This window comes from Musa acuminata, chromosome BXJ3-4 (genome assembly GCF_036884655.1).
Source record: "Musa acuminata AAA Group cultivar baxijiao chromosome BXJ3-4, Cavendish_Baxijiao_AAA, whole genome shotgun sequence".
Classification (NCBI taxonomy): domain Eukaryota; kingdom Viridiplantae; phylum Streptophyta; class Magnoliopsida; order Zingiberales; family Musaceae; genus Musa; species Musa acuminata.
In genome coordinates, this window is record NC_088352.1 from 531,134 (window position 1) to 556,821 (window position 25,688).

Below are 25,688 nucleotides of genomic sequence, written 5' to 3' on the forward strand. Positions count from 1 at the left end.
TTTCCTTTCTTTTTAATATATGCAGTATGCTTATGTTGTTAAAAAAAATTTTATTTAATAATTTCTAGAAAACTTAGTAGTTGGTACTTGGTACCTAAGACTTTCCAATTTGATGAACTTGAACTTCATACTGAAGAATAGAGGGTGCTCGCTGGTTATATTGGGAAAGTGAACATAAAGCAAACTAATAAAAATACTAAACATTTTGACATAAATTGGTTGAACTACTACTAGTAACATTATGGCCATGCTAGCTAGAGCACTCAATGAATTATTGGGCTTATAGATCTTTAGTAGTTACAAATGCAATGCGAGAATTATTGCTCTCAGTGTGCTGGCCATACCAAGAATTTAGTATGTGCATCTTATTCTAGTTTAAGAAAAGTGACCAAAGTATAGTAAAGTTGTTTAGTGAGCTTGTAACTACTCAGTCTTATCTATGACTGGAATTTTAGTTGTTAAGTCTTTACATTGATGTAAATTATTTGAATGGAAGATTGTGATATCCTAGTAACCCCATATTATAATCTAAAGTTGAGTGGCTTATCGCGATATCTCATCTAAAGTTGGGAATAACCGTATTTCAATATCACTGCTAGATGCACGAGCATATGCATGTGGGCCACATGCTTAGTCCAACTTCCTAGCCAGAGTGGGCCTAATAGGTTAGGTTATAACATTTGGTTCAAAATGAACATATTATTATAGCTCCAAAATGGGTTTCTCATGGGTGGTACAAGATGTGCTCCAACCATGAGCCTTATACGATGCCTATTAGGGAATGATTATGGTTATGCTTTGGTCCCATCCGAAGTGTAAGTCAGGATTCGCTATGTAATATCGACTTAAATATTTTAGTCCAAGTGGTTAAAGGGCATGTTTTATTTAATTTACTGGATTAATGGGCATATGAGGTTTGTCATGCACTATTGGCTATTTGAATTTAATTGGTGGGTAGATTCCATATAACTTATTTGACTATAAAATTGATTAGGTTGTTGTATGTGGATCAAATCATCATCACTACTAAGGATATATTGTATCCTTGGTGATAATTTATTTAATGAGCACCATGTTACACTTTGTAATGTCATTTGAATACTTCACAATTCTTGTCATTTATCTGTTAAGTATCAAATATTAATGCTTATAACATAGTTCTTGGATTCATTTTGGCTACCTCCTTGAAGTATCCTACATATATGACACATCTTTTATGAATATTGCTTTTCTTGAATGTGTCTATTTTAATTAGCTCCGACAGGTCATGGATCCAAATGGAACGTCTCGAAGTCAGAAAGATGTCTTTTGTGTGGTGGAAAGCCTCCAATGTTGGAATGCCACTGCGAAGGAAGGCACTCAATGCCATTACACCACTAGATGGGCAGAGCAAAGACAATCTTTTAGCTTGAGTAGGTCACATTCGAGTAGCAATGATTTGTTGCCAAGACCTCACATTGGAGCAACGCATTTGCTGAAAGCATTGTGATATGAAGTCCAAGAGAAGCGTGAACAAAGGCTAAAGAACACGACTGACTCTTCAAGTTCGAGTTTGTTGAAGTCGAGCAATAATAAAGGATTGCCACAAGGATCTTGCATTAGGCAATGCAATTGCTGAATGCATTGTGAGGTCAAGTGGGGGAGTGCAACATTAAAAGAGCGCAACATGACAATTGTTGATGCATTGGTGGACACAGGAACCACACACAATTTGAGTTTGGTCAATTTGGAGGCAAAGCCTATTCTTGGATCGACGAAGGGAGTCGACATTTAGATTAGTGATTGGAGTGAGAGCGTTAACTCCATGGCGCTTCCCTTAGATGATTTCTGAGTTGTTCTTGGAGTGGAGTTTCTACAAGAGGTGAAAGTAGTACCTATGTCGTTCTTGAACTCTCTCTTTATGATAGATGGTGACTCTCCCTACATGGTGGCACTTTCGAAGAGAGACCTCGAAGGACATATATTTAGCTATGCAAGTGATGAAGGAACCGAGGCTGGAAGACTTAACTCATCCCACAATGATGCAACTAGAGTCAGAAGGCCTCAATATGGGTGCACTTAGAGAATATGCTAGTGTGCCAACAAGTAAGTTGCCAAAGCTCTTTCCACGAAGGTACAAGGTGGAATGGCTGTTCGAACTTAATGTAGGAGTTGAAAATCCAGTCAACCATCTGTATCGAGCATCATTTTTGGAGTGGGAGAATCTTCGGGACGTCACAAACAAGCTGTTAGACGACAGACTTACTTGTGGGTATCTCGGTGCTTTCGAGGAGCAAGATCAGGTGAGCGACTGCCAATACCAAGCGAATGACTAAAGAATCATTGTTGGTAAGGATCCTACAATAGTTTGATTGGCAAAAGATTAGTAAGGAATGCTTCCAAGTCACAAGGTGTGTAAAAGCCACTAATCAATAATGGCAAGACATTGCAACGACCTCGAGTTCAAGAGAGACTCAATTACCCAAGAAGAACTTGGTCAAGAAAGTGTCGGGCTGAAGATCAAGAACATCAGGTGATGAGACATAATACTGTCATGGCAGGTCTTCCAAGCATTGACCAAACTTGTGCTCTCAAAGGGAGAGCACAATTTTGACCCCAAATGGGGCGTGGACGATCCTATAAGCGCGACCAAAGTTATCACTTAAGCGCTCTACAAGGTCGAAATCAAGCTTAGGTTCAAGCAACACTTCTAGCACTCTAGAAGTGTGATAGCAAAGAGTATGCGAAGTCAAGTAACTAGCTCGGAGCAAGGAGGACAACTCGAGGAATTTGGGTGAATCCATTCCAAGTAAACCCAATTCTCCTCACCTATGTAGTGGAGCTCTACATCAATTGGAAGTCCCTTTCAACAAAATGTATAAAGTGCAAACTTCATGGGAGAAAGCCTTAGACTCTTCAAGTTTTGCGACATGGCACTAACGAAGCTCCAACTAGCAACAATCAAGCTTTTGTAAGGTGATGCCTCCCAGGGTTTTGAATACCGATCTGTATCGGTGTACTGAGCTCTGCTCGGTACGGTACGTATCGGTATTGTTAGGAAATCTAGGGGCGACATCACATGTGCAGCGGAAGAACATAAAAAATAAAATCCCAAATTCCCAAAGATGTGTTCGTTGTCGTGTGAAGATTGATGCGCAAAACCTGTAAAACAGAAAACTACGTATTTTAAATATTGTGTTACCTAGGGAGATCGTATATCCCTAAATCCCTGCAGATCGGTGAAGGAGATCATGCTCCCTCCTTTCTAGTGGTGATCCACACAGTAGGATTGCGACGATGCTTCTCAAAACTCCAGGTCTGCTTTGAGGTGGAGAGAGGGAGGAGAATATGAGAGGCAACCAAAAAGCTCTAGCCTATGAACCATTAGTTCTCTCCTATTTATAGAGGTCCCCTGTCACCTTAACCCTAATGGATCCTGCCCTATTGGGTATCGGATCTTCATCCAACTACTCAAGCCTCTTAGATTAGTGGATCTCTATCCAATAATCTCTCATTGGCTCTTATTGGATCTTATCCATATGATCCAATAATTCAGGGGCTTATTGGATATACAATAAGATAGGGGCTTCGGTGGATATCTCATATTCGAACCTCTACTCATCGCAACGCCTACCATATGTGTGTGACCGTCTAGGCCCAATATCGAGCTGGCCGTGAGTCATACATGTTAAAACTCCTTTTGGCTCAATGAATCATTATCTTTATAATAATTCACTCGACTTATTGATTGTAGACGTATTAGACTACTACGTCGTAGACCCTAGACGATATAGGGGAATCCAATCCATTGGACTTGTATGTCCTTAATTACCGTGTACTTATAGTCCCTCATCCATCTAATATCCCAGAGATCGTATACCGGGCATGGTGCTGTCAGACCCATACGATTTTTAATCGAGTCTCACTCTAATCGGATTCTCCCGGAGAACTCTTTTTCTCTCAATCCGAATGACCCTGGTCTGGGATTTGTCTTAGCAAGAATACATGGGATATTCCTCTCATGATATCGAGAGTGGATAATCCTCTATCGACACTCAATAGTACTCGTAAGGTTTACTACCACTCCCGATGATCGGTTGTACTAAATCTGGAACCTCCAGACCTATAAGTCTGGTATCAAAGAATGAAGTACTCATACAGGACATCCTTGGTGTCTCAAGTCTAAGGACCAGATACACCATTGGGACTACGGAATCGCTGTCTAACAATAAGGCATCATCAACCATCTAACATTCCTTAAGCGGATCAATCAGTGAACTCATTCTCCAATGAGCATCTGTACTGTATCTCTAGTGTCCCCACATGAGCAGCTATGAGACCAGCTGCAACCATCATATGGACGGGTATACAGCACACCAGTATATCCGGTTATCTCGATGTCCCTCTCAAGTAATCTATGATCGGGATTATTTATTATGTGTTTAAAGGTGAATCGGTCTCATTATCGTGATTTCATCACGATCCAATTCCTATTGCACAGATCCATCGACGCCACAATATATATATATATATATATATGCAATATAAAGTGATAAAGTGATAAAATGCCAAATAATAATAATAAGCAAAAAGGCTGTGTGTCAAGTCACACGTGTCATCACTCATGCGATTGGCTTGCAGGGCACATATGACTAGCAGGTATATATCGTCGGAACGCTAGGGCATACCAATGGTACACCCTAAAACTTTAAAATTATCTTCACCTACCTCATCGGGGCATACCGATCGGTATGCCTCGGTAATCGTCGAATCCGGGGCGGTACCGGTTAGTATGCTGGTATTGCCCGGTAGAGGATGGTCCGCGTACCGGTATCCTCTCGGACCGGTTTGTAGCACCCGACATCGAAATTGGGAACCCTAATGCCTCCAAGGGGCTTAAACACAAACATGAAGGCTCTTCTCTTGCTAACCAAAAGATCAAAAGGATTCAACGAAAAGTGTTCCAACTTAGCCAACTTCCTCAACTGAACTAATTCGACAACGAGTTGCAACAAAGTGGATGGATCGAAGCTCAAAAATAAGTTGTGGTTGAGGATGATCAATTTTCAGCATACAAAGAGGCTTTGATGAGGGCATCAAAGGAATAAGTGAGGAAGAATGTCATGGAGCAATATAGACAAGGTGTTCGATGCTTGTCCATGATGCTTTTCCTTTTTTTTGTTTTTTTCTTGTGTTTTCGATGTTTTTCTATGAGGCATCATGTACAGGGTAGAAAATACTACTATCTGCCCCATATTTATTTGTTGTCAGTGATTTTGTTTTGTGTTTTCATCATGTAAAACTTGGAAACATTTCTGGTTGTGTGATGTCATGCAAAGGGGAAAATGGCCCCAATTAGCACTGTTCTCGTGTGCCACAGGTTGATTTCCGGTTGATCGTCTCAGCACATTGGAACTCCTTGAGTAGTATCGGGCTGATGGAGCTTTAGGTATATGTTTGAGGGGTGATGCAGCATCTTTATAGCTCCTACTTTTTGTTCGACGAAAGTGCTAGGTGAACATTGAGCCTACATATACCTTTGGAGCCCCCTTTGTGTGCACTCATTTAGCTTGTTTTCGAGACTCTCTTGCGCCTAATAAAGACTAGTTGCTTTGGATCTCGGTTATGTTGCCTTTTTCATACATGACGGCGGCAAATTATCTGCATGTTCGCTTTTCTAAACTTTTCTTCATTATGCAGATCCTTTGTGGACTGCACAAGGTTAAGGTCTAGGCTGACCCTTGTGGACAAGTATTGCATGGATGCTGCATACTTTAGGCAATCCCAGCTAAGGATGTGACAGCTCGAACAAACATTTTTTTGTATCAAAACTGTTGTCCATGACTGGAAGCATGCTTAGCATTTTACCTTTGTGATTGCTTAGTTAAAGGAAGGCTTATGCTTAAGCAGTCTACCTTTGTGATTGCTGAGTATCATCATTGGTTAATCAAAAAGTGATTGAGATCACCCTAAACCTGAAAGACTATTAAGTCTTTTATATGTCATTGATGATATGCTTACCTAAAGTGTTAGCAAATGATATGGTATTTGAATTCTTATCTACACATTTGTAAATACATATATAATCAAAATCTGAAATAGTTAGGTGCTGCAAAATTGTAATAAAAGGGTGACCTGGTTGCAATTAAGAAGGAAATTTCATTCTTTTTATTGTGTTCTGGCAACTAGGTTTTTCTGTTCGTTTATCAACTTATATATCTACTCATTAGTCAGAAATATAACTGTAACAGAGACAGAACGATACTACCCAGTTCATGCAGACAGCCACATGGTTGGGGCTTCTTCCTGCGGCTAATGGCCAAGTGAAGCAATTTGACACGGGTGTTAGCCCCATTGTCAATTTATTTAAAGGCATAACATCTTCAATAATGGAAAACCCTTCATGCCTTAATCCATCGTCTTTTCTGATCATGTCAAAGCAAGCGGAAGCTGCTGGTAAGCAAATACCCTTATTAGAAGTCGTACTTTTGTTATATCTTCCTTTTATTTTTATATGATTGAGTAGTACTTAAATATCGATATATTGTTAATCAGGACTGATTGGCTTAACAAATGTTTGTGAGCATGATTGAGTAATACTTTAATATCAATATATTTTTAATCAGGACGGATTGGCTTCACAGATATTACTGGGTTTAGATAAAATGACCAACCAGCTATTAGTCACATTTGGTGTGAAAGTCCTACATTAGATGTGCATGGAAAATATTAGGTAGCTATATAATAGGATGAGGCTATTTTGGTTATTTCTTTTGGGTGATATTCCTAGTTCTTAGATAGATTGTGACAGATCCAAACTCATTCCACATCCACGTATAAACATAGAATGCATCATTAAATCTTCTTCTGTGGACCATACCAAGCATAACTTGATTCACTAATCTAAGAAAATGTTAGATAAACTAAAATCAAGATAAGCATCAATGAGAGGGTTGGTGAGTGGATTGAATAAGATCCTTTGAATCAGAAGATCAACAATTTTGACTACTGAAGAAAATAGTACGTAAATATAAAGGAGAAACTAAAGAAAATAGTCTCTCTTCCATCTGTTTCTTGGAATGGTCGTGTGGATAATTTTGGTAACCTCTTCACTGTCTTTTCATTTGAGACTCTATAGCAACATTACCTAGCTTGTTAGTAAAGGGATGGTGAATATCCATTTAATCCACGAAGGAGGCATCTTGATAAGAAAAATAATGAATTAGACATTTGTTGGTACAAATAGGTACAAACAGCTTGTTAGTAAAGGGATGGTGAATATCCATTGAATCCATGAAGAAGGTATCTTGATAAGAAAAATATGGAATTAGACATTTGTTGGTACAAATAGGTCCATCCTTGTCTTGTGGTTGCATGTCTATGATAAAATGTTTTGGCATACAGATCAGCCAGTATCTAAACTCTGATAGAAAAGCAAAAATAAATTGGTATTAAATCAAATATTATTATGATTTTTTTAAATAATGTTTTTTTTCCCTGAGGTTCTAGAGTTGCAAATATCTATCAAGTAAAGCAACATGAAGAGTATCAGAGTGGCAAATTACATTGGTCTGAGAACTTTGCATGATTCAATGAAGAGTATCAGAGTGGCAAATTGAAAGTTACATTGGTCTGAGAACTTTGCATGATTCAATGAAGAGTTTCTGGAAGCTTGAAATGTCACCTTAGAATGTGTTTAAATTGTCAGTTCTCATTTTCTTGTCCACATCCATCCTCATTTGAATGGAAGGCTGCATCATTTATATATTAATGAAAAATGCAAATTATAAACTGTAAAAGGTTTTACAGATTTCCTGGTAAAATTTCTCTAATCCCAGGGAGTCTTTGTTTTTCTTAATATGCCTGTTTTGGGATAATTTCTTATGCATCTGATTTTGATCATTTGACATGGTTATAGTTTTATAGGAGTTCAGTATTGGCACATGACTGTCCATTTCTATTAAAGATATATGTTTGTTGTTTGCGACATTGATTTTTGTTGAATTATCAATTAGACATGTTGCACAGAATACAGATAATTATAGGGTCACATGTTATTATAGTCCTATGTGATCTTTTTTTTGTAATTGTTTTTTAACCAGCATACCTCAGTTACTTTATTGGCTTGCAATAATGGAGCTAAAGATATTCTGTTGCAGATCTCCTGTACAAATCGAAATTGAGCACCGGAAGTGTGTTAGAATACACACTTGCTTTCATAAGTGCAGCACTGGATAGACACTACAGTAAATGGAGCGCAACTCCAAAGACAGGGTTCATTGACATAACAACAACTAAAGATTTTTACCGCATTTTTAGTGGCCTTCAGTTTGTAAGTTTTTATTCCTTCCACATTAGTGAACCAGTTATTTGTGTAATTTATATTATGAAAGATAAGGTTGATCAGTTTTTATGAAGAATTGTGGAAAATTTCATTGAAACTTAGATTGGGTTGAAACTCTACAGTGGAGAAGACTTTAATTGCATATTTCCATTATATGAGGATTAGATTGATGAAAGCTGGACTATGTTCTTAAGTTCTCCAAGAATATTGTGGACACTGTTTACGTTAAGGCATAGGTAACATCATATTAGGAACACAATGGTGTTAAGTTAAAAAATTCCTCAAAAATGATGTTACATACTCAGCATGGTCTGGCATGCTACTATTCAGTTGCAGCGGTATATCATTGTGACCCATACATAACATGGACACTTCAAATTGTTTGTCATAGTCATATTGAATTTAGGTAACTTGTAGGATTTAAATCATAATAGCAACAATGACCAATAAACTAAATCAACAAGGAATTTCTCATTAGAGATATAGCCTGCTCAGGTTTTACACAGTTGGCAACAAACTTATGGACTGGCATAGTAACAGTAGACATCGTAGTAGAATCATCAAGAAGTTCATCATATTGACTTTTTTTTACTTTACTATTTTGATACAATCCTATAATTTCTTTTAATTTGAGAGGTTTGTTTCAATAAGAGTTTGAACCATTAGGTTAGGACCAGATGAAACTGGTTCAAAATGCAAGAAGGGCCTAAAAGTAACAATGAAGTCTGAGTCTCTTTATCTCTTCAGGTCATCGGATAACATTTTGATGGACCGATGCAACCTGATAATAGTTTACCCAGTTAATAAATTGAGTGGTTGACACCAACGGAGGAATAGATGCTGGAATCACCTTGAAATGAATGTGAGTATAATGAGATCTGTGATCCATGTCATCTGCTGATGATATAATATTAGGTGACCAAGGTGAATTTAACCACTAAGACCCCAAAGAGCTATTGAAAAGTTTGAATCTAAATAAAGAATCTATGGTTGTACGTATGAATGTAACTTTATTGCAATAGGAAGTTACAATAATTGCATTTGACTTTTATGGTCAACAAGTTACAGAGCTCCTGCTTGGGTTACCTTGTGTTAACTAATAATAATGTAGCCAAAGAGGATACTGCATGGAGTATAGGTTTTATATCTTAATGTATAAGTGCTTGGTTATTATGCATTCATGAACCAGCAACTTGATGGAATTTTCATGTGACACTGTGGGAGCTACATGATATTGACACAAACATATCTAGGCAATGGGCAGTAATGATGAGGTTGGTGAGAAGCTTTGCCTGAGAATTGCATATTTTAATTGCAACACAATGCAGAGAATTTGATTTTCCTTGCCCTAAATCTAAAAGTTGTTAGTCCTGATCATTAAATTCAACAAAGAATATTCTTTTAGATATCCGTGTCTAGGAATCTCTAAAAGTTTCATTGAACTTTCAGGAATATTTGGAGGAAACAACTCTTGATGCATCAAGGAGACATGAATTTTTAGGCGACTCTGTTGCTTGGGCCGGTTGCACCATTATCTACTTACTTGGACAACAGCAGCACTTTGAGCTTTTTGATTATTCTTACCAGTTTCTAAATGTTGCTGAAGTAGAAAGCTCCACTTTCGTACAACCTCCATCTTCTGATCAAGCCAAGATTAATAACTACTCGCAGGTATAAGAATTTTGTGGATATGACCTTTTGTTGACATCTCTAATATAATGTGATGTCATGTGAAATATATCAGCCTTGCCAATGTTTGGGATAATACAGTTTAATTCTGCTGCAGTCTATGATATTTATTTGGTGTTTGAGATACTACAATAGTTCTATATTAGAGATGACACACATTGTTCTTCACAATTTCTTTTTTTGTCTGTTACATATTGGTTGATGATTTTTTTATGGATCCATAGCAATTATGTTAATAAGACAGTTATAATCAAGAGTAGTTCTTGTAACTTTTTCAAAACAGATCAGCAGTCTTTTAACTTTTTCAAGTTGTTTCACATTTTTTGCTCAAACTTATTCACTTTACCTTTGTGAACAATAATCATAGTGATAGTTTTGAGCTGTTGAATGAGTTGGTTAAAGCAACACAAACAAATCTGGGGGAGGTTGCTGAATTTCCCATATAATGATAAATATGATGCTGTTTAAGTGGATGAACTATTTGTGAAAGATTAAGGTTTAGCTTTTGGAGAGTTTTCAGGTGCTTTTAGATCTTGGTTAGTGGTACTTTTCACTATTCATGCTTTTTATTGGTGCTGATCATGCAAGAATCTTTCTGTCTTAATGGTAGAACTAAGCTATCCCTTTTGATGCTAACTTTCTTTCATTCTGTTTCCAAGAAGGGATATGAGAACCTATTGGAAGCTATGAAGAAATCAAGAAGGTTGAACAATCATGTGTTTTGCATATTGCGAGCACGTTGCCCCCTTGAGGACAAGGCTGCATGCGCAATCAAGCAAAGTGGTGCCCCTTTGCATCGGGTGAAATTCTTGAATACTGTCTCTGCATTCGAGACTCTGCCACAGAAAGGCACCTAACTCTCCTTTTGTTATGTAAGTTTGTTCTCTCTTTTAACCTTTTTGATGTTTATATATCCATGGTTAAGTAGCTTGGATCTCTATAATAGTGCTATTATCACAACCTGAGGGTTACATGCATGGTGCTTTGGTACTAGAAAAAGGTTTGTCTTCCTATGTGAATTACTGGTAATTTAGATTGTATCAGTCCAACGTTCTGGTTAGAGCTTCTTGTTTATTTATTTTGAGTTGTTTTCTGCAAAATTGCAAGCTTTCTGTGTGTTGAATTGAAAAGGAAGGGATGAGTTGTACATCTGTTTACCTGTAAATAAGCCACTATATGGCTCTACATGGATCTAACGAGTGATTTCTTGAGCGTAAAGCTCAAAGTCCAATCTAAATCGTTATATTCCTTGGCTGCATAGGTAGTTTCATATGATCTGATCTGTCTGATTTGGAAAGGCAAGCTCTTAAACGACCATTCTTTTTCAATCGAGCTAGCGATTTTAATTGTGCTTGTATGATCCCAGTGTTCATATTTCGATGGAGCGACAATAGTAATTTGTGTGCTTGTTGCCTCATCAGTAATCTTTTCCTTCTTTGCGGGTCCTATGCGATTGCACAGAGGTCATTAGAGGGTTAATTATTTGTGAGCATATGTTGTATAAGCTAGTATTTGAAAAGTCGGGATTGTCTGTTTATGTTCTAGGCATTACTTTACACGTGGATTGGTAGTAGATGACGTGCTCATACGACAAACTTGTTCTCTGATAGACAATATGAATTGGGTATCGCGTGGCCTGCCATTAGATTAGTAACCAATGGAAAAATGGAAAGTTGTACACGCTAGGCATCAACTTTATGCTAACATAAATATGAGCTTAACTTAGTCTCTATGTGAGGGTTTTATGACTATGGGAGGGTTACTGCAATTAAGAATTTTAACACTCTTAAAATATGTGAATCATAAGCTAATTCGATTATCTAAAGCTGCACTAAGGGATCAGACAGTCACACGGTCTTCCCACAATCGAAAAAAAGCTGCAACTTAGTAGGTGCTCTCGTGATAGCCCCCAATCACATATATTTACTAAATTTTTGGAAAAGATGAACCAAACAGTAATTGTGATATGCTTCTGAAAAGATGAACCAAAGAAACTATTCCCATGACTACTACTCCAAATGTGACAGGTATATGGATAACTGGATGAATGTACTGAACAAAACTGTGTAAATATACACCACCGAATGCCCAAAATAACCCAACAAAAATATCATTTCTCCATACTCATTAAAGAAATAATTATTTCATAGTCATGAACTTTTAACTCTTTTAGGAAAGACAGTAACTCATCTATCAACGATCACCACTACTCCCCTTCCTCTCCTCTTCGGTGATACCTTCAGGAGGAAGTCGACGACGACGATGCCACCACCGATGTCATTAGCGAGCTCCCCTTCCTCTCCTCTTCGACGACGCTCCTTTGCTGCCACTTTAGATGGATGGAGACAGTGACATTGTCACCCACCACAAGAAGAATGAGAGTAAAATGTGCTATTGTATGGTAGAATGAGAGTAGCAGAGTGATTTAGGGGAAAAAAACACATAAACTAGGCCCTAATAATAAATAATTAAATATTTAGAGTTATATTGAATCGATCTGGTTCAGTCCATCAAATCAGTTCAAGTCAAAAAAATCAAAGTCAACCAAAGTAATGGATATTGAATATTTTTTTCAAATTTATTAAGGGTAAATATTTGTTCCTACTATGAATTAAATGGGCAACCTTAATAAAAAAAAAACAAACGTGGGATGTTATCTGATAAAATCTTATTATTAAAATTTTTTTAATAAATTACCCAAAGGACAGTGAGATACCTTAATATTCAAGGTACTTTTATATTATAATTTCTTTTCAACTATTAGTCAATTTTAGCTATAGTTAAATGTGATTAACCTAATTTTAGTAGAAGAGAGATATACTTGCATATATCTGTAGTAATATGAAGGATATTAATTACATATGTATTGATATCAAGAGGGAGATATTAACACATATGTATTAATATCTATTAATATTAATGTAGTAGAAGAGGGACATACGTATCAGTACGAAGGATATTAATACATTATTTTCAAAATTTTGCAAATATATTTATGTAAAACACCTTTAATTTTTCTTATTCTGATGATGAGAATATAATATGCCTATTTAAGGTATATTATATTTCTATTTTTTTTTTAACTTTAATTAGCTAGTAGCTATAGGTAGACGTGACTAATCTGAATTGTAACACGAGTATATGTTAAGAATACATATGTAAAAGTACTTTAATTTTTTTACTCTTAATATATGCATATATATCTTTGAAAAATTCTCACGAAACACCCATTATTATGTGAAAATACCAATTTACCCTATCTCCGTCAAGCCCATTGTCACCTCCACCCTACACTACCCTTGCATCACCTCCACCGTTGCCTCCTCTCCTCTTTGTCTTATCAAACCTATCGTCGTCTTCACGAACCCGTCTCGTTCTAATGTGATGAAGAAAGGGGTGCAACGATGGTGACCCTCGTTGGTCTCACCTAGGAAACGAGGGGGCATGACAATGATGGCTCGTATCACCTTGGTCGTGACCCTCACACGTAAGAAGGTTCGACTAAGTTCACGGAGGTAATAATACCTCTCGCACATAAGGCCGGTCTGATGGAACTTGGGGCAAAAATTTATCAGGAGTGTTTTCAGAAATTTATTATATATATATATATATATATTATATGAGAGAGAGAGAGAGAGAGAGAGAGACTTCGTTGAATCGATGTAGTTGCCCGTTCTCGTCGGGCTTGGCTTCCACATGGGGCGAGGGGGCAGCTTGGAGCCTCCGAGTCTCGCTCGATCCGGAGAGGGCTTCCAGATCGCTAAATAGAAAGGAGTCTAAGAATAGCCAGGATGCGAGGGTGGCAATCTCTCCTTTTAGCCTCTTCTCGTCTTCCTCCTCCTCGTAGGGACTCGAAGAAGAGAAGAGGGCACGACATCTTTGAGATGCCGCTCCCTCTCCTATTGGCAATTGTTGCCGGTTAGAATGTTTACTTCTCTTTTTCGATCCATGCCGTTCTAATCTTTTTCATGGGTTATACCTCTCGTCCTGTTCTGATCCAATAAATTACTCTCAGGTATTTGTCGCCCTCCCCATTTGTTTCTTTAGTTTCATCATCCGCTGTTGTATAGTGCATTTTTTGTTCCAGTGCTCCTCTTACTTTATCTTATACGGTGTAACCATCAAGCTCTGTTGGTGGTACCAGCCTATCTTGGGTTCCTTAAAAGGAATTTACGTTTTAATGTTTTGCTCACGAGTTTGTTATCTAGATTCTAGATTATGTTCTTTGTTTTTCTATGTTCTTTCGTGTAATTTTGGAGTCATAAGGTGCACGCATGCATCTAAGTCGTCGTGATTCATTTTCCTATATTTAGATTTCTCTGTACCCAGATTCATATAAGTTCTGACAGTGGTATGTGGTCTGCAATGTGGAATTTCCAGTCACCTCATCTCTTGTTTTTTCCATTTTAAAATTCAAAAATCGAAGGGATAATTTTTTGTTTATTATGTTTTCAACTAGGTAAAACTGCTGCATACCTGCCTCCTTTGCTTGTAAGTAACAGCAAAAGTCTCAATGTTGTTCAATTCAAACTGACCATTGCAAATCAAAGTATATTCTCTTAAGATTTCTGTAACTTTTGAAGGTGAAATGCTACTCTGCAGCATGACTAACTTTAACCATCTAGTTATATTGTTAAGTCCATAGTGAGGTACAAATGATAATGCTCTATTTAACCTCTTGTTGTTGCTCGTTGGGGTTAATCTCATGATTATGATCACAAGCTGATTGTGTTTTATATTACTTGATAATCCTAGTAAAACTTTGTGTTTTGTAATTGTCTTCTAATTGAGATTTATTTTATGATTTGAAAACAGAAAACTGTACATTGTTGAAGTGCAGTATTAGTTAGTTGTAAATTGTTAGAATTAGTCTCTCATGGTATTAAATTTTATCATTGGTAATAAAAATATAATTTCAATAGTAGGTATTAAGCTTTTTGTACATGTGTAAAACTTGGTCTTAAAGAGAGTGAGCATCATTACTGCTGATGTTGTTGGATGGGGTAGTGAGCATTGCATTCATGAAACCTAAACAAAGAACTTATATACCTTCTCTGAACACAAAACAAATCAGAATACAGCCATTTAAAGTCCCAACTAACAACTATTTAAAACTATCCAAAATTGGGCATTAATAACAAAGCTTTAAGTCTAAACCAAATTACTACTGAATAAAAAAATAAATTGGCTAACTAAGGCCACGTTAATTTAAACTAACATAAGCTCAATTTAGACCAAAATTTAATAAAAATAATCACATAACACATTGAAAATAAAAAGGTTTTTGCAACAAATTAAACCTAGAAAGTGTCTATAAAATAAATTCAATATAAAAAGGGTAAACTTAAGCCTATAACTTCTACACCTGACCTCTATCTAATTATACTTAATTTAGATCTAAGCTCAAATTGATATTCGTCAAGATGGAATTGTTTGTAGTGGTGTGTTCTCATCTAGAATTTCCAGTCTTTTGTAGTGTTAAATCAAGTACAGCCAGGCCTCAGAATTATAAAAATTGGTTCCTATCATGAAGGTTAATATCTTCAAATGACTAATAAACTTAACACAAAATTGTGATTAGAAACAATGAGGACGTTTTTCTGGGAGTGTGTCTTTATCAACAAAGGGTGAATAGATCGAGGGAGTGTATCTATATCAACAAACCAATGACGACATATATCAACTGTTATTTTCTCTCTATGGTGTTACAGAAATTTAAATTTATGTAGATTTGCAATAAAATTGGATCAAACTTTTGGCCCATGGGAAAAAAAATGAAAAAAGAGAAGAAACCTACAACTAGTGGATGGATTTGCTAGAACTAGTATTTATGTGATAATAGAAATAAGAAAATAAGAAATAGCTGAATGTAAATATGTTATAACATTATTCAGGCAATCAACCATGATGTAACTTTTGATTAGACATAGACAAATCTTATAATTGTATGGCATGCCATGACATGGACATGATAATTAATGCATATACCTTTTTAATGTATTGTTATAGAGGTTGAGATCTTCATTTGTCAAATCTTTACTAATTATAGTAATCATTCATATGCTTGGAAACAATGCACAAAGTTATTACATGCATATTCACAAAACATTAAATACTATGTCAAAAGTACTTATTAGATGCATTTTTTAATGATTGTCGAACTTGCTTTTAAGCCTTATAAAAATGATACAAGTGTCCCACATATGCTCAATATTTTAATATAAATATGTATAAATTGCAGAAGATTTCTATTATGTTTCAGAGTATCTAATATCTGGCAAAACTAGCAAGTTTTGATGTCTTATATAGATAACATAGTTTGCAAAATTGGTAATAGTTTTTGCAATGATTGAGATTAACAGGAATGATTGGAGCATATCAGTATGATTAGGATTGGTCACATAAATATATAAAATCAAAAAATTTGAGAAGCCAAAAATATTTTGTTCTAAATTATTCTTTTACATTCACATTTCAAAAGATGGATCACTTTTGAAAGGCACAAATCCAAAATATAAAAGATAACAATGAAAAATAAGGGAGAATAATTCAATAAAAGTAATTATGTATATTTATTATAAACTATCATACTAAATGATGATGACCAAAACTTTTCACTTGTAGCTAAGATGACAGTAGGCTCCACAGTGGCCCAATGCTTCTTGAACATTCATGAGAATCAAGTATTGGATAATACAGAGACAAATAAACAAAAGTTTACTTGAAACAAGTGGCCACTGAATTTAATGCTACTTCATAATCTTATGACATCTCACTTCTTTTGTGTTGGGATCTTTACTTTCTTACATTTAGAAGTTTCTCTCTAACCTTTGCTTTCCTTCTTTTGATTTGCTTTCCTCTTTCTTATGTGGTACTGGATGGAGAATATTGTAATAGTGGTGGCAGATGGCAAATATCAGAGTTGCTATGACTAGTAAATATAATAGTAGAAACATCTCCTCTGTTACTCAATCTCAAGTCTATTTTGTTTTACTGTTCTCCGCATCGGTTTTCCTCTTCTACTTTTCCTTCTGCCAATCCTCTCTTCTTTTTCTTCTTTTCAGGCTATTGAGTAAGCTAGATTTGGTTAAAACTTGCCGACTAGTTCATTTTCACTAAGTGTAGTTTATTATGATATATCTCTGGCTATAAGACCAAGAAATTAGCTAAGACTGGATCAGCCTTGAACGATATGAAAATTGACTGACATCATGAATTATAATGGACGCGTCACTGGTACATCATACAAAGTATTAACATCTCATGGGTGACTAATGCTTGAGACATATACCTGAAATTCAAACTTGACATAAATCGGAGCTTCATCCATTTTTTTTCTTTTAGTTTTGATTTTTGAATACTCTTCCCTCCTCTTTTCTTTATCGTGTAGCACTATTCTCTCTTGATTCTTTTCTTTTTCATCTTTGTTCTTCTATCTATATTTATATTCATTTTCTCTTAAGTGATCCTGATGAAAACTCTCCTCATCATTCTAAAGATGTCTTTTCTTCACTAAAGTTGCTTGTGTGAATCACAGTTATAAAACATGACTTTGGTCTCTCTTTGGGGCATGCTATAGGTGAAGTAAGAAGCAGTTAGTGATTTTTGTAATTGGATATTGGATGTGCACGAGATGTTGTGTTTTACTGGATTGTCTGTGCATCTCTAGAGTTTAACTTGTGGTTCCTGAGGCTGTGCATTGTGAAAGGTGTCAAATAGGTGAAGGCATGTCTGAGGTTTTAGCATTTGCGGTGAGCTATTCTTTTTAAATTTGATTGTTAGGTAGATGAGTGGCTTACATTGTTTCTAAGTCTTTGTTGGTAAAGTTTTATGCTATTGTTCTTGTTGAGTAAGTTTTGGTCCAGCATATCAAATGTTTGATATAATGATGATTATGATATCTCACTTATCTTTTTCTAAGTAGTATACTCCCCAGTATTATTTAGTTCATTCTTTTTTAATTTGATTGCTAGGTAGATGAGTGGCTTACATTGTTTCTAAGTCTTTGTTGGTAAAGTTTTATGTTATTGTTCTCGTTGGGTAATTTTTGGTCCAGCATATCAAATGTATGATACAATGATGATTATGATATCTCACTTATCCTTTTCTTAGTATACTCCCCAGTATTATTTAGTTCATTCTTTGGATTGACTCAACTGAATTCATTGCAGTAGAGATACATTGCAATTGCTGGAGTTGATTGACTCTAAATAAAATGCTGAAAACATGTTTTGTAGTCATCATTTTCAAGCGTCAGGTTGACATGATATTATCAAGAACATCTGAAACTTGTAAAAAACTGTACTAAAGTCAGCAGCTGAAAAAGGTTTTGGAAAATGGAACCTACAAATAATAAGTCATTTTCTAAACAGGTGAACTCTGCATTTATTAGTCCTGTCTGACAGAAAAAAAGATGGATATAACATTTAATGATGTCTCAGTCTCACCTGTTATCTGTAATTTCTGACATTTTTTATTGAAGCACATACATCTTAGATCTTTTTCTCTTGAAGTTTGTGTATTTTTTATCCTGGATTTCCTATAGAGTTTTGAATATTGATCAAAGGATTTGTCCTTGTTGCCCAGCTTCATAACGCTGAGTGATCATCATGGGTGTATGCATATCAAAGCCAAGCGGTAGATCTAGGACTCGAAAGTACACCCACAGATCCAGAAAATACCATGGAAAAATTTCAGGTTCCCGTCCTAAGGCATCTAAAACTCAGATTGGCACTGCTGGAAATTGCTTAACTGATTATGCTTTAAGTGAGTTTGTTCATGTTGAGACTGCTGCAAGAACAAGCGGAAAATTCCATCTAACGCAGTTGCAGTGGCACCATAGTCAGATTGACTCTTATGGTACTGTTCTTCAAACTCGAACTATTTTCTATCTGGATATGTATACTATACATTGTATGACAGTTTTCCTAGACTCTGCTTAGAATTGTTTTTTGTAAGTTGATTGTTTTGCTTTCTATTTCTTTTTCAAATATATACACCCTGGCATTTGCTTTGCCTAGTTGGTTTGCCTCATAATAATCTTGCACCTTCCTAGATCTACTCTTGATGTTTTCTTTTCTGTATATATACTGATGGCGAAGTAAATCTAAAAGAAGTGTGTACTGAGGTTAATTCCAATGAATCAACATGGCCACAATAATAATCATCGTAATATGAAATATGAATCATCATAATAATTATCGTTCGAATGGGAGGAGTTCACTTCTTTTGACATGAGCAATTTCTTCATACATCCTGTGAAAATAGAAGATAGTGGTAGAAGGCACCACATCGAAGAAAACAGGAAGAATTACCCACTACAAGATCAGATGGTCATTTGCTCTCTTGATACTATGTATATTGTTATTTTCTTCCTCAAAGTCTAACCTACATACAAATGTTTGTAGGAATATGCCAGGAAGACACATGGTTTGACTCGGTCAGCATTTTAGAGTCTGATTCTGATGATGATTTCAGCAGTGTCCATGGAGGTCAAGTACATGAATCCTATGAGATATAATTTCATAACTGACCTTCCAACAAGTACTTATTACTTTTTATCATTTGCAGATTCTAGTCCATCAGTGGATGAAATAGGGGCTCAAATGTTGCAATATGAAAATGCTTCACGACTAGTTGATGCAATGTATAAGTTGGAGGGATTTTGTGGTACTACTCCAGTGACGTTGGCAGTTGAACACTACTTAAAAAGAGAAGGTAAGATGGATAAGATTTCATGCAAGGACGAAGCGAAGGATGCTGATGGCTCAGAAATTATAAAGCCTCACCGTCGTGAACTTCCTATGGGAAAGGTCAATAAGACCCTAGGCTCCGAAGCTTGTATGAAGAAGAGAAAGTTTTTGGCAGATTCATATGGTAGCTTTAAAGGTTTGAGAGAAAGACATGATACTGAAGAGAAGTCTCTTGGGAACAAGAAACAATCATACTTGCGCAAATTAGTTTCTTCTGTGAGCTTCAATGATAAGATCTATCACATGACAAAACTTAGCCCATCTTGTCAAAAGAAAAAGTCTGCAGTTATCAGGCTTTCTTACACGAGGAAGTCTTATGATGGAGAAGAAACCACCGAGTTCCGTGAGTATAAACAATTAACATCCACTCTGTTTAATTTTTATTTTATATATATATATATATATATATATATATATATAGAAAATATACTTATGGCCCACATCAACCTAGTTGTTATGGATTTTTAAATGTCACACTTGAATGTTATCAAAGTTAGCATAATGTTTCACTTTTTATCACGTACAAAATATTATGCTTTCTCTTATTAATGGTTTCTTCGAGGATCAAAAAGGAGCCTTTTACATATTTTGTTAGTTCTGGAACCTTCTATCTTAATAAATTGTAGGAGACAATCAGGATAAAAGGTTTCTTATAATATTTTTTTTTAGAATTAGTTGATACATAGCTTTTTTTTGGTATAGCATGTTGGTTGTCTTTGCTTTCATTCTAGTACCATACTTCATGCAAGGTTCGTCATACCGTGATGTACTGCTTAGTATGGGCTGTACGTACCGATCCGATAGGGGACCGATATGGGCAGTACATTGGTATGCTCCTATATATCATGTGTCGATATACTCAGTACGACTCGATACAACAAAATATATATCATACCAATAGCTGGTCGGTACACCGATATGGACCGGTAAGGCGAACCATGACTTTATGTACTATTTTTTTGTAAATTCCATACCTGTGATGAATTCTTCAAGAGTTTGTGGTGACAACATATTTGGTAAGCAATATATTTGGTAACCTTGTCAATGCATTTTGGCTACTCTGTGCTTGTCATTAGTTTTTAAAATATCAAACTTGACAAGTTGGCTTTCTGCAATTCACTACTGCTTTCAAGATGGGTGTGGAACTTATATTTATACATTTCATTCTTGAAAGTTTTTCATCTAAACTTGCATTGTTGTCCAAACATTGTCAACAAGAACTACTTTTTCTTTTGTTGAAATAGGTGCCTCAACAAGACTCTTATTTCGTCCCCGAGGAGGTCTAGTTATTCCACATGCTCGAGGGGAGAAACCAACTCCAGGATGCTGGTCCTATCTTGATCCTTCTACTTTTGATCTTCGTGGAGAAAGCTACTTCAGGCATGAGTTTTCCCTGTACATGTTAAATGAATGTTCTTTCTGCTCTATGTAGCCAAAAACTTTTCATGCATGAGTTCTTCAATATTCTTGTCAAACTCATTCTTTCTGTGGCTTGAAGCTGCTAACCTTTTCGTCTTTTGCTTCTGTCATTGATTTGTATTTTATGTAAAAATTCTTATGCAGGGACAAGAAAAAATCTCCGGCTCCAAACTATGCACCATATTATCCTATTGGTGTTGACTTGTTTGTATGCCCACGCAAAATACATCATATTGCTCAACACATTGAGCTTCCATATGTCAAGCCACATGGGAAACTTCCCTCGCTGCTGATTGTTAATATTCAGGTATTAGTCAAGCTGCTTATTACAAGGACTGCCTTTTTCTTGATTAAAAAGGTCAGAAGCAAAGCTTATGTTTTATGTCTTCCTAACAGGTGCCTACTTATCCTGCTGCAATGTTTCTTGGTGAAGGTGATGGTGAAGGAATGAGCCTTGTGTTGTATTTTAAAATTTCTGAATCATATGAGAAAGAAGTTTCTTCTAGTTTCCAGGATTTAGTAAGGGTAAGTTTCTTTTTAGGAATCAATGACAGTTGATCGGTGCAATAAATGTGTTAGTTGCACTCTTAGAACAAACAGACAGGGAAAAAGAGAAAAACAAGTGGCTTGTACACATTTTCAACTTCTATGTTTCCTTGAGCTGATAGTATTTAGCCTTCTGCAGAAATTTATCGATGATGAAATGGAAAGGGTTAAAGGATTTGCAAGTGAATCCAGTGTACCCTTTAGAGAGAGGTTAAAAATTATTGGTGGAGTGGTCAACCCAGAGGATCTTAATTTGAGCGCTGCAGAAAGAAAGCTAATACAAGGATATAATAGGAAGCCTGTGCTTTCACGCCCTCAACACACTTTTTATCAGGTAAGGATAAAAGATGTATTGTATTTCTGGTTAAACTATTCTAAAATGTTGTTACTTTGAGATGCATTTCTGTGCAGAAGTTGCTTAACCTATATACTTGAAAATTCAGTTTAATCTTAAAATTGGATAATTAGTTGTATAATCTTAAAATTGGATAATTAAATCCTGTATCTTCCAAGTTTTATGAAAACCTTTTTATCCAGCAGTTTGTCTGTAGTACCATGGACGACTTTTGTACTTTGTTTTAGAAAACTAGGATAGTACTTACTCTTTACATGCTGTTATTGCAGGGTGAAAATTACTTTGAGATTGACCTTGACATACATCGCTTCAGCTACATATCAAGAAAAGGCCTAGAAGCTTTTCGAGATCGTCTGAAGCATGGGATCCTTGATTTGGGTTTAACAATCCAGGTAATTTTTAATGCATGTTTGGCCCAGTTTTGTGTTTTGGCTTAGATTATCATGAAAAAAATAGATTGTTTGATGACAAGTTACTAATTCTCAGAAGTCTAGAGTTTTCACCTGAATCTTCGATGAGCAAAGCTGCTTAAAATATTCATTCTAAATTGATCTCCAATTTCCAAACCAAATGATAAATACGTATGACTGTTAGGATCTTAGTGCACAGATCCCGTAGTTGTTACACAATCTCAACTTAATGCTAAGTAATGTGAGCTACAACAAATGGTCAAGCAGCAACATCAAAGAAACAGAGTTGCACATATTGTGGAGCTTCATTAAGCCGAACCACCTTTGATTTGTGTTTGCTTAGCCTTCTTTAACACCTATATAGGTATCGAACTATCAACCACAACTTCACTAAGAAAGAAAATCATTAGGAAATATCTCCCGACTGTGGCAAAGCATGCATCTCCTCCATAATTAACATCTTGAATGTGAGTGATGCATAAACTCCAGTTGTGCCGAGAGCTGTCAGTAATATATAAGCTCCATAACAGGCTTGAGTCAAAATTTGTAATATATATGAGAGAGGAGTGAGAGACTAGAGACTAACTTTAACTATGGATCAAATTTTATAGATTGTAGAGGATAATACAGGAAAAATGCATCTAAAGCTTCGAATAGAAGACTTTCATTCCAAATAAGCTGTATCAAGTAGCTTACATGAAGAAGTAGGTCTGATATAAATCCACAACTGGAAACGAGAATAAATATAGATTAGATAGAAGTCAAAGCAGAGAAGACTATGTAAATGATTATAAAACCAGATATGCAAGACAGAGATCGAGATAGAGAGATGGAGAGTTGGGGAAAGAAGCGAGAAGGCTAGAAGCAACTAAACCTGAATTTCAAATTTTCTTTGTTTCTAGAAAAAGCTACGTTATATAATACCACCTAAGAAAGGCCATTATAACATGTAAATCATTGAAAACATATGATCCTTCACCTATCAATTAACTAGAGATGTAAATGTATACCACATAGTACAAGAAATGAAGCAGCCTCAGAAATTACTCAGCTTTGTTATTGTACAACAAAGTTGTGTGCTTTAATTATTGTGCCAAAAAGTTATCATGCATCTTTCAAGTTAATGAATATTCCGAATAAATATAATTTCAATTAATATTCCCAACAAATCATAATAGTCAACACGCAAGAGTAATTAGATCAAAATTGCTGCATTTTGAAACAATCTAAAAGGAAAGACAAGTAAAAGTTAAGTGAAGAGAAGTTGGTGAAACAGTGGAGAATTAGATATTGAGATTGAAGAAAATTTGAAGCTAGAGCAGAGGGTGATACAAAAAGACATATTTAGCACCTCAAATCCTCTTCATTTTTGTTTCAGGTATATGACATGATTGTTAAGCCAAGACAGACTTTATTAAGGATTACTCTTTGCTATTTGTTTGGCATACCTTGCTTTCCAGAACATCCATTTGTTCTTGTATAATCTCTCATGTCTTGTAATATTTAGGCGAAGAAGTTCCCAATTTGCTGATGTAAGATGAACTCATTCTTATCAGATATAAAAGGTGAATTTGATATAACACTACTTTCTAATTCAAATATTGATTTTTTTTTTTTTAACTTAAACAGAAACAGAAGAAATATATATTCAGTACTGCTAGTGCATCATACTCTAATAATCCTACACAAGTGGAAGAAGCATGATACATCTGATACTGACAAGAAATGTATATCTAATTAAAGAGATCAAATTATAGAAGAGTTGTCCTCTGACTCCATGGGATCACTGTTACCCACATATCAAATTTATTCTTGGTTAATTTATCATGATAAATGCACACAATATATTTGGTTTTATCGCACTCATAACTCCATGTCCCATTGGATCTTTGCCCATTTACAAGTTCCACAATAACATATATGGTTCATTGCTAGAAAGTGATATTACTATATTGCAATTGCACCTTCATGTGGTTCTTGTACACACTGACTGTGCTTTTGTAATACTCTTCTTATTGGATCACATCTTGAATCTTGCTGTTCTATCCTTTTTTCCTACCCATATAATTTACAATCATATAAGAATCCAATAAAGTAAAACAATCAGGTTTATGCATTTGTAGCCCTCAATCGTCAATGTGTACTTCAGCACATTAAATGTGTGGAAGTCTCTTTCTTGGGGCTTTAGATAGAGTACATTTGTTCTAATATAAGTTTCTTCATTTGTAGTCCTTAATCTTTAAAGTGGACTTCAGGATTGAGATGTGTGGAGAGATCTTTTTAAGGCTCTGAATGGAGTAATATTTTGTGTTTGTCTTTCATAGATCATTTGCTGTTTTCTCTGCCAAAAGATAAGATGGATCAGTATTGCTTGAATGTACTTGATCACTTGACTGACTGCACATTAACTATCAAGAGGATCTTATGTCTCTCTTTACAACACCATGGAAGCTTCACGGGCATTGATCAGAACCTCCTTTCTTATCCAGTCATGGTTAAACAAAAGATTAAAGCATCATGTTCACCTGACATTTCTGTCTCCCGAGTCATCTTGAACATCCACTAATGCTTATCCATCTGATGTTGAACTAACTTCAGCAAGAATTGATGCAGGCCCAGAAGCAGGAGGAACTTCCAGAGCAGGTCCTCTGCTGCATGAGGTTGAACAAGATTGATCTTGTTGATCATGGGCAAATTCCAACTCTCGTCACGCTCGGCAACTAAAATATCTGAAGAGAGCAAACTAGTTATACTGGAGCCAATTCAAGAATATCCTTCAATGTATTCAATGTAATCCTATTGATGATCCATTCTACTAACATTCTCCGTATATTCGATCCTATCACCTAATAAAGACTATTTATGCAATCGAAGCGTCAGTTCCTTCATATCTTTCATGCTAAAAGCTCTTTCTTCTTGTTGTATGTTATTCTAAGAAGACTGGCATGCAAAAGAGCAGGTAACCCACTCACTACAATGCTCCAAGAGTCCAACTCAAAGAGTGTGCCTGAAGGTGAGATAGACAGTTGTTATAGCACATCATATTGGACTACATTACAAAGTGTGGGATGGAGAAAAATCTTTGAGACATCAATGTTTTGCTTTCTCCAGCTTATGAGTTCTTAAAGAGGCCATTTAATGAAGCATTAGTGTGTTTCTTCTTATTTTGCTAGCGAAGACTGACCTTTAAAATT

At 35.8% G+C, this 25,688-nt stretch overlaps 2 protein-coding genes across 6 annotated transcripts in view; both read left to right on the top strand.

Moving 5' to 3' along the window:
- Nucleotides 1-11,090, top strand: part of LOC135636688 (protein PIR-like) — a 50,287-nt gene extending 39,197 nt beyond the window's left edge. The window contains exons 27-30 of one of the 2 annotated variants that reach the window (XM_065148590.1): nucleotides 6,231-6,435; nucleotides 8,139-8,311; nucleotides 9,773-9,994; nucleotides 10,672-11,090. In XM_065148590.1, coding sequence (XP_065004662.1) covers nucleotides 6,231-6,435; nucleotides 8,139-8,311; nucleotides 9,773-9,994; nucleotides 10,672-10,869 — 798 coding nt within the window. In that variant the 3' untranslated portion in view covers nucleotides 10,870-11,090. The remainder of the gene's footprint in view (nucleotides 1-6,230; nucleotides 6,436-8,138; nucleotides 8,312-9,772; nucleotides 9,995-10,671) is intronic. The other variant, XM_065148591.1, reaches the window with a different exon arrangement.
- Nucleotides 11,091-13,651: 2,561 nt separating this feature from the next.
- On the top strand, nucleotides 13,652-25,362 carry LOC135582081 (uncharacterized). 4 transcript variants are annotated; one of them, XM_065149357.1, is made up of 11 exons: nucleotides 13,652-14,027; nucleotides 14,472-14,503; nucleotides 18,599-18,871; nucleotides 19,420-19,503; nucleotides 19,583-20,107; nucleotides 21,009-21,144; nucleotides 21,328-21,490; nucleotides 21,580-21,708; nucleotides 21,869-22,063; nucleotides 22,354-22,476; nucleotides 25,108-25,362. In XM_065149357.1, exons 3-11 carry the CDS (start codon nucleotides 18,622-18,624, stop codon nucleotides 25,216-25,218), a joined length of 1,716 nt encoding a protein of 571 aa, XP_065005429.1. In that variant the 5' UTR covers nucleotides 13,652-14,027; nucleotides 14,472-14,503; nucleotides 18,599-18,621; the 3' UTR covers nucleotides 25,219-25,362. The 4 variants fall into 4 exon arrangements, with proteins under 4 accessions (XP_065005429.1, XP_065005428.1, XP_065005430.1 ...); XM_065149356.1 differs by lacking the exon at nucleotides 14,472-14,503; XM_065149358.1 differs by lacking the exon at nucleotides 14,472-14,503 and having other exon boundaries at nucleotides 13,652-13,930.
- Nucleotides 25,363-25,688: the final 326 nt, after the last annotated feature.

Coding starts and splice junctions, on each gene's coding strand:
- LOC135582081 (XM_065149357.1), top strand. CDS start 18,622: ATGGGTGTATGCATATCAAAGCCAAGCGGTAGATCTAGGACTCGAAAG. Junction 18,872..19,419: donor TAGTCAGATTGACTCTTATG/GTACTGTTCTTC, acceptor AAATGTTTGTAG/GAATATGCCAGGAAGACACA. Junction 22,064..22,353: donor CTCAACACACTTTTTATCAG/GTAAGGATAAAA, acceptor CTGTTATTGCAG/GGTGAAAATTACTTTGAGAT.